Source organism: Rhea americana, unplaced genomic scaffold (genome assembly GCF_003343005.1).
Source record: "Rhea americana isolate MKP2758 unplaced genomic scaffold, rheAme1 scaffold_13, whole genome shotgun sequence".
Classification (NCBI taxonomy): Eukaryota; Metazoa; Chordata; class Aves; order Rheiformes; family Rheidae; genus Rhea; species Rhea americana.
Genome location: NW_028185372.1, coordinates 1,176,143 through 1,190,612, shown reverse-complemented (window position 1 = coordinate 1,190,612; position 14,470 = coordinate 1,176,143). Strand labels below are relative to the sequence as shown.

Here is a 14,470-nt window from a genome sequence, read left to right as displayed (position 1 = left end):
AGATAACAAAATTTTAACTTAATATTCAAGACATTAGATAAATAGATGTCCTTGTTCCTAGTGATGGTTCTAGCTTCAAGCAAAACTGTAATCAGTTGCATTTCAATGACTTTATTCAGCTTCACAGCTAGTGTTCCTGATGTGTCATTGCAATGCAGTGTTSTCTTTAGAATAATATTTTCCTTCATTTCCTGTTAGCAAGGCTTGAAGATAGTTCACCATGCTGATAAGACATTAGCCAGCTTCTGCAAATGGCAAAAAAGTGTCAACCCCAAGAGTGATGTCAACCCTGCACACCATGACGTAGCTGTCCTCCTAACCAGGTATGATAGCAGTTCAGCAGATAAGTGGCAGACTGTTCWGTTGTGTTTCTTTTGTTGATATTTTTTTGTTTATAGACTCATACCATCTTTTAGTTCGTCCTGCACTGAACCTTGTAAAGAGGCCTACCTGATGAAGATGTGCTGAGACACAATGTTAATACAAAAATAACCTAATGTTGAGTGTGCATGGCACTCATACAGGTGGAGTACATGAGCTACAGTATAAAAGCATGTGGTTAAGGTTAGACCTGCTGTACCTTTTAAAAGGGCTCATTTTCATTTGCTTTCAAAGTACATATAGTGCTTTATATATGTATGTGGGTGTTTTATTGGCAATGCATCTTAGTCAGGAAATTGAGATCTGTGTGTCCGCAGAGATTAGCAGTCTCTCAGGGACAAAAGGACCTTGGGTCATTTTTCCCACTTGATCCTGTCTCATTTAGTGTATTCTTCATAGAGGAATATATACCAAAGCAGTCTAGCATGTAGATGAACATAACAACATAATGACAAACCCTACAGTAATATAGAGGTGCACTTCAGAGTGGAAGTATACTTTGTGCGCTGCAATTTATTTTTAAGCTTTAAATTTTATGATTTTTAGATATAAGCGGTACTTAAAGATATTGCATGATCTTATATTTAGACAGAGACTTTTTTTTTTTTTTTTTTTAGCGTAAGGAACTGGGGCACAGAAACCTTAAAGGTGTTGACTGAGGTTACGCAAGGTGTTTGTGGCAGAGCATGAAACAGAAATTTTACAGGTCCATAAAAACTGATCCAACCAGCATACAAGTCTTTAAACAAACAAACAAACAAATCTTAAGCTAAAAATGTCTGGAAGGCCAAAGAAAAAAAAATCCTAAGTGGTACTTAGGATTAGGTACTTAAAGAAGAGGATCAGCAAATATTAAAATAAGAATGAGAAAAAGAAGGCTCAGAATGCTTCTCCCAGTAAACAGGCTTCAGACTATTAATTTGAACGAAGCTTGCATAAGAGGTGCTAGAGAGATAACGTAGCCAGCCTGTCATCCCATGAGTGGCTGCACACGCGTTGCACCCGGCAGTGCTGATACACAGGATATGAATCCTTGCTCCTCTCCTTAATAAATCACTCATTTACCCTGGGAGAGAACACTGTCACAGTGGGCTGTTTCACAGCTGACGAGCCTGGGATTAGGCTTTACTTCCCTCAGCCTGCTCCGACTGAACTGGGGATCTGTCTCCTTTCCTCCTTGATAGCTTATGGACTTTGGGGTTGGCATTAGGGCTTTTCCTGTCCAGGGGCAAAACACACATTGCTCTCTTTCATTTCTTTTAGCAGACTGGAAGGCATGTAGCTACATTGGGTGTGTTTTTTTTTTTTTTTTTTTTTTTCCTCTGACTAAAGAGCCTGGTTTCAGCCTGAGCTCAGTTGCTTAATCATGGCAGTGAAGCAGCACAATTCACTGGTTTCCTCAGGGAAACAGCCACTGCTGGGGGAAGGAAACTGTTGGCATGAACAGCTTACGGGGATTTTGCCACCACAGTAGCCCAGGGCTGCTTCTGCAGCAGCACATCAGCTGCCAGTTGCCTGTGAGTCCCATGCCCAAAGTGAAGTCTGCTCAGACTGAGAAAACAAAGGCAGAAGTTTTCTTAAAAGTGTTTCCAGAAGACAGAAACCTGGAGACTTGGGAAAATTCTGCTCAGAAAGTTAATGGCAAATTAAAGAGGCTGAGGTAGGGTCGTTAGAGGTAAAACTATTCTGATTCCYGTAAATCCTTGTGCAGAATTAGAAGAAAGGAAATTCTTCACGTCATTCACCATCAGGTATRCACTAGCAAACTTCAGATGTACTATAATCAAAATCATCTGTCAGAGGTGGAGATTTTAAAGCTTTTCCTTACGTGAGTTGGGAATAAACATTTATATTGAGGCACTATTGCAACATAAATATTGTCCAATAAATGACAGCAGTATAATACTGTAACAGCAGTACCAGTGCATATCATTGTGGATATGTTTGTAAAAATGTTAACAAAACTATGCTTTGCTTAAAATGCAAGTTAGCACTGATACATTAGGAGGCAGAGACTTACCGTCCGGTATAAGTGACATTCTGCAGTTGTTTTTAAGCTCTGTTAATGGCAAGTCTTTGTTGTGATTCTAGAAAGGACATTTGTGCCGGCATGAATCGTCCGTGTGAAACCTTAGGTTTGTCTCATCTGTCGGGCATGTGTCAACCTCACAGAAGCTGTAATATTAATGAAGATTCTGGCCTTCCGCTGGCATTCACTATTGCTCATGAACTGGGACACAGGTATAGTTGAAAGTGAAGGGGGACTCAACTGAGTTTAATTTTTTTTTGTACACTACTATTGAAATTGTTTGTTTTTTTTCTCAAACCTACGCCATTAGCCTATCTGCACACCCCAGAAAAACAATAGCATATATGTCTTGTTTTAGCCTCCTAATAAAAAGAATTTTTATGTCTCATTTACCCTTGGGGAGGTATTTTTTGTAATAATAACTATTGACTGGTGCATTAGATTGAGATTAGTTAGGAACCAGTTGAATATTTGTTACTTTAGAAATGCTGTCCATTCGAGCACCTACTCTGTAATTTTCACTGCAAAATTGCATTTCTGCCGAACAGGAATCAAACAAGGAGTGAGTTACTGTCTCTTTATTATTAAAATTAAAAACTATGTGTATCTTTTTTCAAGCAGAGGAATAAGAAAGACATTCTTCAGCTTTTGACTGTTGTTTGTATTTACAGCTGTTTAGTTTACTCCTTTTAACAGGGTCTGCCCAGGCAGTTCCTCAGGATGAAATAATAAAGCTACAAAGAGCCATCACTTAAAGCATGCTTTTCATGCCTTAACTTTTCTCACATACTCATTTTTCCAAGTGTATATTGAATTATTATTTGAATAGTATATATGATCTCCAATCATTCCTTTACTTTTGCATAAAACACACATTTCATTAAATCATTATTAAATGACTTATAGTACATCATCATATTTCATTATTGAAGATTAACTACAAACCATTTCTATCTCCAAGCACTTAAACTTTACAGAAGCAGTAAGTCTTCTGTCTCCTTTCTAACTAATGAAGTCGCTTTGGATTTTTCTTAATAACAGGGCAGCTGCTGTATATTAATATTCCCACTGTGGATTCACTTATATCAAGTCAAGTAAAGTTCCTGTGCATTTAGTTTTAGACATGGCTAAATTATTTTTTTTGAGTTTGGATTTTTTTGCTAGCAACTTGATTTCTCAGTATTTCCAAATTGATTGAGATGTTTTGGTTGGTTAGTGGGTTTATTAAACTCACCTGAAACACTGTGGTTTCAAATCCGTTTCAGAATTGAACCATTTTTTCCCAAATAGCATATTGTCTCATGGGTACTTCAGTTTGGGTGCAATGCCTGCATTTTTCAACTAGGCTGTGTTCCTTGGCTAGGTGACGTGTTCATTACTGTATCGACAATCGCGTAACTTTTATTATGCATCCAACTACTAGTCAAAATGAAGACTGGATTTCCTGGTGGGATATAAAATCTGATACAAATGTTACTCAGATATTGATCCTATCAACCATTAATTGGTCTTTCTTCATTCAGTACCTCAATTGCCAGAAAGGAAGTAGTGTAATAATATAATACTGTGATCATTCGCTATAAGATCTTAGTCCTTTGAGATTGAGTTATTTGGTCCTGACTATGGTGCTGCTGACAGGACAGAATACTGGTGAATTTGCAGGAATGTTTTAGGGCCTTGCTTTTACAGGTTGTCTCCATGCACAAAAATGGAATACTCTAGGGTTTGCAGTTAACCTAAAACCATCGTTACCCAAGCCAGGTTAGGAGACATAGTTGCATACTTGCAAAGTTCAAGTATGGACAGCAGTCTATAGGTCTTGCAGGTGAAACAGAAGATGATGATTCCAAAAGTAACTCTCCCTCATACTGGCTCTCTATACACTCACTTCCTCTGCCAGTAGACCCTGTTCATGGAAAGGGACTATGCGTCACTAGAGGGGCACACTTCTATCGCTCAGACTCATTGCTGGAGTTTGTGCAGACTGAAGCTATGCCCTGCTTTTGGATCATTAGAATCATGGTACAATTTTGTTTTCCAGAAACAAAGTCTTAGTGATTTGAACTCACTAGAAGATCTTTGTGTGATCCTCAATTAAGTAATGAGCTGAAGCTTCAGATGTTAACAGTGCAAGTGTCAAAGTCTTTGTAGATCTATTGCCTTTACAGTAAGTGGTGAGAAGTAGGTGTTTTTAGGATGTGGTTTCCCTCACTTGGTTCAGATAGTTTCCTTTAGGATGAGATGACCTGGGGACAGCTACATTTAGTCAAGTGAATCCCACCCAAAGCTTTATGTTCCTGACTTTTACAAGCTGTTGAATAAGGAGGTCTTTTAAATAAGTCACAGAAGACTGAGAACACCATGTTGGGAAGACTTGCTGTGGAGGACTGTCTCCTTGTCTCTAAGGCACAATATGAGGAAGTTAAATAGTAAGAAGGAGTGCAGGTTGGCGGCTAATTCACTGCATGTTCAGCAGTTTGGAAAACAGTGTCTCCSTCCAAATCCAGCAAAAGAGATTAGAAAAGAAACAAGCATTAAAGGCGTGGTTGTAAGACAGTATGACACAGTGTAACAAAGCCTGATCTTAGTGAAAGTGGTATGAGTCAGAAATAACTGTGCTAGTCAATAGAATTGCTTTGTTCTTAGCGGAAGGAACAAAGAGTAAAATGTAGCTAGTAATTTTAGGAACAAGTTTTGCTTTTGATATTTTTTTCATCAGCGTCTTATCTGGCCTCTGCAAGCATCCCACTACCAGCGTCCCCTGTCTATGTATAAATGATTTCATCAGATACCCCACAGTAGGCACGTTAGCCCAGCCAGGTGTAGGTTGGAGTGCTGGAGTATCTGAGGCTTAATAACTCCAATGRTGACCTTTCCTTCTGAATTGTTATCAAATTTATATTGCAGCAGGGTATTAAAAGCAGTTGCCTTGGATATAAAGCTTGAATATCTGGTTGTTAAAAATCTGATTGCCAGATTACAGCTACATTCAACCAGTAGAGCAGGTGAAGAAAAGGATCAAAGACCTAACTAGAAGGCATTGAAGCTGAGATTTCTCCCCTATGATGGGCAGCGAAGAAGGGAAAGAAGAGCAGATGGCAAGAGATGCCGATTTCCTGTGAAACTGGAGAGCTGCTAGAACCAAGAACTGAGAGCTACTAAGAAGGTAGCTCTTGGACCGAAAAGCTAGGAAATGCTCTTAGTTCTAACAGCTTTGACATAACCCTGTGGTTTAAACTGCCTGCTTCTGTCCAACCAAATTGTGCAATAGCGTTCTGATTCCTTTAAAAATACTGCATTGTCTCTGACAGTGTTACTTGCTTCTGCCRTATAGTATTGCTTTGCATAACAGATCTGCTTGAAAGAATTTTTTGTGGATTTTGAATTAGGTCTTCTGTGCACTTTTTGGCAAAGAGGTATCTACAGCTAACCAAAAGAGGAAGCAACTCTAATATCTGTTTACACATACTGTTGAACCTGTAAGGAGTGTTCTGATAAAACCAGTCAGCTAGAGTTATTAACTCTTGTTTTCTCTCTCTAGTTTTGGTATCCAGCATGATGGAAAAGAGAATGACTGTGAGCCCATTGGAAAGCGTCCATATATTATGTCTCGGCAGTTGCAGTACGATCCCACTCCCCTCACCTGGTCTCCGTGCAGCAAGGAATACATCACACGTTTTCTGGAGTGAGTGTTCAGGGTGTAACACTTCACTGGAATGAGTACAGCTGTATATGAGCCATCTGAGTGGAGTTTATTAGATTTACCTTTTTGTAGAGTATTTGAGTTAATTCCCATGCAGGGCATACCACAAGCTTATTGCTCACTTAGTAATTGGGGAAAGCTCCATTATATCTTGGGTTTCTTAAAAGTGAACTGCAGTCTTGTCATGTCAGCTCAGGTTTGGTGCAACCTGCAGTTTCTTGCAGTTACCAGGAAGAAGGAAGCCTTTCTGTGAAGGGACATACGTCCCTCTGTTGGGACATCAAACGTTGTTGGCCACAACATGTGCTTGACTTCAATGACTAGTCCAAATTCATACTCTTTTTAAAAGCAGCACTATGATATAACTTTGACCAGAGGCTGCAGTATGCTTTGAAGTCACTCTGCAAAACATAATGACTTCCTGATACTTCCAATTTGACAGGCTAGATTTGGCCTCTACACACACACACACGTGTACACACACACACACACACACACACACACACACACACACACACACCCCGCCAGATGAAGAGTCGTTAGAGGGATTTCATCTGTCGGATGTAGGAGGAGGTGATAGCAGCTGAGAGTTGCTCAGTATCGGGGCCATCAGCACATATAGCGACTGCATATGTTCCTTTGCTTTTGGAGACTTCAGTGACCCTTCTCCGAAGTGTGGAATTGGGACATTGGTCTAACTGTTACTGATACCTTGGCTGTTCTGTTGCAGGCAGTTTGTTGTGGGKTTTTTTTTCAATTTTTTTGATAATCTCTAAGGTTTCATGAACTACGAGAAATGAGTACTGTTTGTTAGCAGCACTTCAGCATAATTTAGCTGGAATCTGGAAGCATAATTACCAAAGGCCATATCAAAAATTACCGCTAATAATTAGATATTGAAAGTCAGTATAAAAAARGGTTTCAAAAGGTGTGGTTGTGATTTTTTTAATTTGCAATTTTCATCTTTAAGCCGAGGATGGGGATTCTGTTTGGATGATATACCCCAAAAAAAAGTTCTGAAGTCTCCAGTCATTGCCCCCGGAGTGATTTATGAYGTACATCACCAGTGCCAGCTTCAGTATGGTTCTAACGCTACTTTCTGTGAAGATGTGGATGTAAGTGCTGTATGTTTTTCTTCATTACACTATTGAGAGCTTAAGCTTTTTGAACAGCGTGGAAGTGCAGTTTCTGAAGCTTACAAGCACAAATGCAGCATATCCAGAGTCTCAGAGACTAGACGTGTAGTGCAGACATAACCTAACAGGGTGTTTTGATTCCGGTTCAGAGATCCCAGAAGTGAGATACTGCCCTGTCTGCTCTGTATATTCCTTGTCCTTTATGAGATCTGGCCTCATACCTATTGTGAGATGCTTGCCCTTCAATGGAGAAGTAATTTTGTTTTAAACTTATGATATTGATCTCAAGTAAATTGTCAACAGAGATTAAGTTCTATCTTCCAAAATAAAACACTTATAATAACGTAGCTTTCAACTGACCAATGATTTAATTGGGGACAAATCTTCATTTCCAGGAGGGGTTGCCTGAAAAAAAAACAGGGCATTACTCYTTTCCTATAAATCCTGTTTTTTCAGACTTCTGATAGACTGAATTTTTTTTTTCATTATTTAGACTATATACCTCAAAGAACCTTTATGTGGATTAAATATAGATAGATATTTGTTAGGATCTTTATATAAATTAAATATAGATATATAGATATTTTTATATCCAGTCTCAAAGAACATAAAGACTTTCATGTGGCAGTGGATAATTTAGATAAGCCTTAGGGAGCCAATATTGGACTATCTTCACAGCACAGCAAGATAGTGCTGTGTAGAGATGCATGGGAACAGTATAGTCACATCAGCACAACTCCCTGCAAGACCCGGGAAGTACTGCAGAGTAAAATCAGCTAAGGTATAGTGCTATGCTGTTATACCTGTACCTATCTTGTTTAGCACTKTTTGGCTCAGTGCAGCATTATTTTACATAGATGAACACTTCAGAAACTGTAGTTTCAAATGCTAATCTAGCTAAGAGATCACTAAGTTTTCCTAACTGTTGGGCAGCACTATTCAGCAAATGCTGCAGGCTGTATCCTGATTTGCTCTGCCTGTTAAAAAAGGTCTGTGGCAGAAGTAGTGCCTTGAGGTTATCAACAACGCTGGATTGTGTTTTAGGCAAGGTATTGTGTACAGCTGTGGACTGGGGACTGAAGATCTTGATTGCTTATTYCATTGTGATAATCATATGCATCCTCATCTACCCTCTTATTAGAGGAATTATTTATGACTAATCTCCTCAGCTGTAATGGTTAGCAATGTTGAACTGCGCCTACTGAATCTGAAGCATGTATTGAAAGATTGCTTTCATTACCTATTGTTCCAGTTTTCTCAGCTGCTGTAATTTGTCTGTTGGTACAGATAGGAAATTGAAGTGTAATTTTGCAATATTGGTTCGTTGTGTCTCTCCTTGAGTGTGAACCTAGTAGGCCTTTACATTCAGCATGTCCTGATTAACCAACTTGCAGCTGGACAAATGCCAGTAAATTAATTAGTATCATTTTATTTTAGTTTTTAGTGCAAGGTCTGTGCTTTGCAGGTAACTGCATTGCCAAGGAGTCGGAATTAATGTAGTCTGCTGGGCATACTGGACAATCAGTATAATCATTTTATCTAAGAAGTCCAACTATTCTTTGCCTTGTCGCTATTTACTTAACACTCACTCAMCAAGTTACGTTTCTTGTATAACTTTTAATATATGGTTGAATTTTATCCACAAATTCTTTTCAAGAGAAGAATCTGCATTTAGCTGAAGTTGCCCAAGGGTTCAGTGGTTACATTGATCTGAAATAGAGGTTTAGAATTCATATGGTGATTTCCACAAGCCGTTTAGGTAGTTAGTTCTCTGAGCATCACATGAAATACATAAGTACTGTCCTTTTAATAAGGAAAAAGAAAGCAAAATGTAAACTTGGAGGGTGAATATTCCAGGTGGTAGATGGATCCATAGCTCGCTACAGGCTTTAGGAGTTCAGAATTCTCATTTTATTGCCCTTTCCTTATCTCCAAATCTTTCACTCACTTGGGAGTGTTCAGAGTGATCTCTGAGGCACAGATCCTGATCTCACAGATTGAGTGTATACTGTACTGCGGTTGATAAGATCACTTACAATGAGTCCACGTTAGCCGTAAATTGCTATTACCTCCACAAAATATGCAGYGAACAAAGCTTTTTCTTGCACTGCTATTATTTCAATATTCTTAAATATGAAGAAAAGCCGTGGGGATTAAAATGGAAAAAAAATCTTTTAAAGATAATGAGTTTCCTTCATAAATACTAGATTTTGGAATCTGAGTGCTTCCGCAGGGTAAACATGTAACTGCCCGTGGAAAGCTGCATTCAGTGTAAATCCACATTGTGATACTTGCTTGTGCCTTTCTCTGGGCATTTGAAACAGTGGAGGATGCACTTCACATGCTACAAAGCACAGACATGTTCTGTATACAATAGCTAAAAATAAGTATGAAGTTCCCAATGAAAGCAAATTCATCAGCAAGAACGTTTGGGTAGCTTTGCCTTTACATCCTGATAATGGTGGCTCCACAAAGAGTCGCTAAGCAGTGCTGCCCTTAAACTATAATAAGTAGGGAACTACAAAGCAACCTTTAACACGTATACATCACCAGAAAGCAGCTAAATGCGCAGAGATGCAAAGCCTCAGACACTGTGTTCCAACTGGAAACATAAGAGTATTTGGAGATGGCACTCTTTGTGTCTGAGCTTAACTATTTTAAATAGAAGATGGCCAGAAACCAGTGGCCAAACTTTGGATGTCAACTCATCCAAATGTTGCTGCTAGCTTATGGGGGCTGGATTTTTGCAAATGCACAGTTTGTTTGTAGGCTATGTCAGCCTTCATCAACCAGAGCCCTTGCTGCTCTTGGGCTACTAGGCTTTTTTCCCTCTGCCAGCTGTTCTGGACAGGTTCTTTTAGATCATTCCCTCCTGCATCTGCTGGGCTGATGTTCTGAGAGCACTGCTTTTTGCTCTTTCTCCTTACCTGATTTTGAGAATTGAAGGACATTAACCTGGTTGTCATACTTGGAGACATGACATTGTTTTTGCTTACCGGCTGGGTTCTCTAACCTTCTTTGATTTTAGTGTACGTGTTTTCAAGCAGATAACAATGCAAAATTGAACGTTATATTCCTTAGTAGTCATCAAATGAAAATAATACAGACTCGATCTGCATTTACTATAAGCAGTAGTGCACAAACTTCATAAAGTAATTTTTTCTGTGTGTAGCTGGGAGCAGAGCAGCAAATGAGGGAAACATTTAAACTTACAAGCATAGTTTGGTTAATCCACTTGATACAAAGTATTCACTGTTCTGTGTTTTATTAAGTAGTCCATAGTTGTACCTGAATTTGAACCCTGGAAGGGTCCTAACTTGTGGAGAACTGAACGTCTTTCTCTGGAAATAGGGCCCTTGTAAAGCTTTGTAAATTGATGTTCAAAACTGTGTGTGACTTCTGAAAATTCTGGCCTTAGACATTCAGCTCTACTTGAGACTGCTGCAGTTTTCTTTTTTCTTTTTCCAGAATCTTTGCCAAACCCTCTGGTGCTCAGTGAAAGGCTCCTGCCGTTCCAAACTGGATGCTGCCGCAGATGGCACTCAATGTGGAGAAAACAAGGTGACTGTGAGCTTCCATGCTATGAAAGGGCAGCAGAAATACCATGAATAGCTCTGCCATTGGGTAAAAGAGGGAGCATCCTTTGATGTCTTCATTTAAAGCTCCACTTAAGTTTTAACCTTCAGTGGAGTTCCTTTACAGTAATGGTTTTCTGTGATACTAATCTTGAACTGTTTGCCCTTTTTTTTCTAAGTGGTGCTTCTCTGGTGAGTGCATTACAGTGGGCAAGACTCCAGAAGCAGTCCATGGTGGATGGGGTGTTTGGTCATCCTGGTCCCATTGCACAAGGACGTGTGGGGCAGGAGTTCAGAGTGCAGAGAGACCATGCAATAACCCAGAGTAAGTTGAGTGTGTGATCTTTCCATTCTCTTTATTCAAGATCTTTGAGGTACTTAAGAGGCTGGAGAAACTTCTTTATGGTACAGTTTTAGCAGCAGGTGCTACAGCAAGACAATTATTGAGCACCTTTCCTCCCCAGTTAAACATATCTTTGTGAAACATATCTTGGCTCAGTTTTTATAATCTTCATCTCCTTCATTAATCTTTATCTTCCAGAGATTTTATTTTTACACATAATGAAAAAATCATGATATTTGGCCTGCAAGCTTGGTGTAAATATTAGAAATGTTGCTTTAATAATACTACCTTGAACAAACACAATGCCCTTGAACATGGGGTGAGAATAATGGCTACTGGTATGTTCTAGAGGGGAGTCAAGGCCCCACCTTTTGTGTTTTATTCTAATCATAGTTTAGTTTGGAGCTTCAGATACATGAGTCGACAGGTACAGAAGAGGAAGAGCAGAATTTTCTAATAAATACCTGAGTACATAAGAACCCTGCATCTCATTTTCAAAAATTGCTAGAGGGGTGCCTAACAGCTGAAATGCTGAAATTACTTGGCTCTTCTGGCAGGATTGTCAAACGTTTCTACAAAGGGTTTTTTTTATTTTGTTTTGGATTTTTTTTTGAGTTCTTTAATAAGGTACTTTGTCATTGTCAGGCAATGTGCTGAGCAGCTCTGTGAGATGCAAGGTACTTCTAGATCATTGTGCTGCATACTGTCCTATTTGGATAGCTGGACACATGAAGAGTGTCTCTGCACTGTGAAGGATTCAGATTCACCTTGTTAACCCATTGGAAAGACATTGTTGTCTAACTGATACTATTAGAAAATGCAAAAGCTAAAACTATATTTTAACCAGAATCTCATATCCCTGATCTCAATGTTTCCTTTATAGACCACAGTTTGGAGGAGACTACTGCACTGGAGAAAGGAAACGTTACCGCATCTGTAACATTAGTCCCTGTCACAAGAGCACACCAACCTTCCGTCAGATGCAGTGTAGTGAGTTTGATACAGTTCCCTACCAGAATGAATTCTACCACTGGGTTCCAGTTTATAACACAGGTACAAAGTTAAGAATTCTTGAGTATCTTGTCTTAAGAGTCAAATTTACAGACATATGGAGAACCTCTATGAGAAAGAGAAGTCACTGAATTACAGGTCTTAATTAACTAGGGAGAAAAAAATCAAATGTGACCATACTCTTGATGATCAGTATGCATGAAGGTACTGGTTTTGCTTTACACATTGATGTTTTCAGAAAGCTTTAGTAACAGTGGYCATGAGTTTAACTACCCTATCACCTGGCAGGATATTATGCTAATAAAAGCTAGTGGTGAGGACAYATCTATGCTAATTGGTCTGGATAGACCTGACCTGCGTTTCCCAGTATCAATCCCTGAACAGGAAGTGTGGTAGTGAGGTGCAGAGCTGTGTGTCTGGGCCTGCAGGCATCACTGCATCCAATAAGCACAGCTCTTCAGCTTYACAAATGCAGCTTTACTACTTCCAAACTCAGACCTGCATGGGAAATGCCTAGCACAATGCTGGGTAAATACCTCAGCAGGCTCTTTAATGTACTCCTTTATATTGTAAAGACAGAATTGATATCTCTGCCTTATAATTTGACTTGTAACAGCTAGTTACTAAATATRGGGGTAATATGGGTAATAGTTATTACTACGAAGTTCAATTCATGCTGAATGCATAAACCTAAGGAGTGGATTATCCAGTAGAAGCTATAGATATAGTTTCTTTAAGAATATATAAACCAGTTAGGGAAGTGAAGCTCAAGATTCAGCTCTCAGTTTCATTTGTATTTTTCAGCCATAGTTACTGCATTTTCATAGTTACTGACAGCACTACATAGATTTCCTAAATACAGACTACTACCTCAGTATCATATAACAAATACATCGTTGAAGATAATCCTGGAGCATACAGCATTCCATGAGAATTTCTGATGAGAGAAAATATAAGTGATAGAAAAAGACTCTTTCAGAAGGTCGTTCAGCAAAACAATCCACGGTAAATGCTAAAAGCCTATGGCTTAATATAAAGCCAAACTCATAAATTGTTTTCTGCAATCCCCTGTCACTGAAATTGGGATTCTACTCCTCTCTGTTATTCATATAGGTGCTTCTGCTGTCTATGGCCTTGATTCAGTTAGTGTCCTTTCCAGGGCAGTGCYAACAGAGCTTTTAATTATGTATGTGCATTTGTCATTGAAGGTCTGCTTTTAAAAAGCACTATAGATCATGAATTGAATGCTTCCTGCACACTGAAAGGCAGGCCTATGATGATGTCTCTGCCATATTTCAAGCAGACCTGGTTATACTGACTTTACTGACAAAACATGTGCATTAAAAATGCTGGTTTGTTGAGCCTGAAATATTTCATTTGGAACATCCTGGGTTTGGTGACCTTTTGCCAAATCCTTCAAATACCAAGCAGATATTTCTTCAGTGGCTTAAAAGGCTTTTTGTCTGTTCTTACCTGTTTTCTTAGCAGCCAGGATTTCAGTTACCTTGCTGCTTCAGGATTTGAGAGGTCTGCTATGTTTGCAACTTCATTCTTATGTTCCATTAAGAACATCTGAAGTGTTTTCTTGCTGCTAAACTCTAACTTAGAAGAATCCTGGCAAAGATAGGCAGGCTCTCCTGGGAGCACTCACCTGGGCAGACAGCTGGCGATGTCCTGCGCTAATCCTCCATCTGCCAGCATCACTGGCTATTGTGGGCTCTCGGCTTCTAGCTTTGTGCGACCATGTCAGCTACTATACTGAGGTACAGCTGGCAGTTTTCCATCTGAGCCATCTCAGATTCTAGTTTTCTCCCACCTTCCAGTCAGTCGCTAAAGATGTCTGAGGGAAATGAAATTGTCTCTTGTTTTCTCTGGTTACATATGGCTCAGTGATTTCTGATGGAAGTATAGCAAAAAATGTGACTGAGAGCAAAAGTACCTAAAGGTAGCTAGAGAGTAAAACTTGGAGAAATGTACAGCCATAAGCCATGACTAACAGGAGTACTCAAGAAATCTAACACATTTTATTTGAGATAGAAGGAGCTCCTCAACCCTCTAATGTTTTGCAGCACAAATCTCTTGTTTTCATGTCTGTGTTAACCTCTGGGCAGAATAACTTTAAGTAGGCTCATAGGACAATGCTATCTCTGTGTGATAAAGCAGTTTGAGTCTTTCTTGTTTGTCTTGAGCAAACCAAAATGTTAGAAAAATAAAAGCAACACCCTCACGTAAATCCTGCATGGAAAAGACCTGACACTACAGAGCTCTGGAGACTGAATCACCATGTCCACC

General features: G+C 39.3%; 1 protein-coding gene across 1 annotated transcript in view; it reads left to right on the top strand.

Moving 5' to 3' along the window:
* The window catches only part of ADAMTS12 (ADAM metallopeptidase with thrombospondin type 1 motif 12), a 159,564-nt gene that overhangs the window by 92,885 nt on the left and 52,209 nt on the right, over nucleotides 1-14,470 (top strand). Inside the window, 7 exon segments of the mRNA XM_085297693.1 lie at nucleotides 199-323; nucleotides 2,473-2,622; nucleotides 5,952-6,095; nucleotides 7,084-7,228; nucleotides 10,718-10,810; nucleotides 11,004-11,149; nucleotides 12,051-12,220. Of these exon segments, the coding sequence (XP_085153819.1) occupies nucleotides 199-323; nucleotides 2,473-2,622; nucleotides 5,952-6,095; nucleotides 7,084-7,228; nucleotides 10,718-10,810; nucleotides 11,004-11,149; nucleotides 12,051-12,220 (973 nt within the window).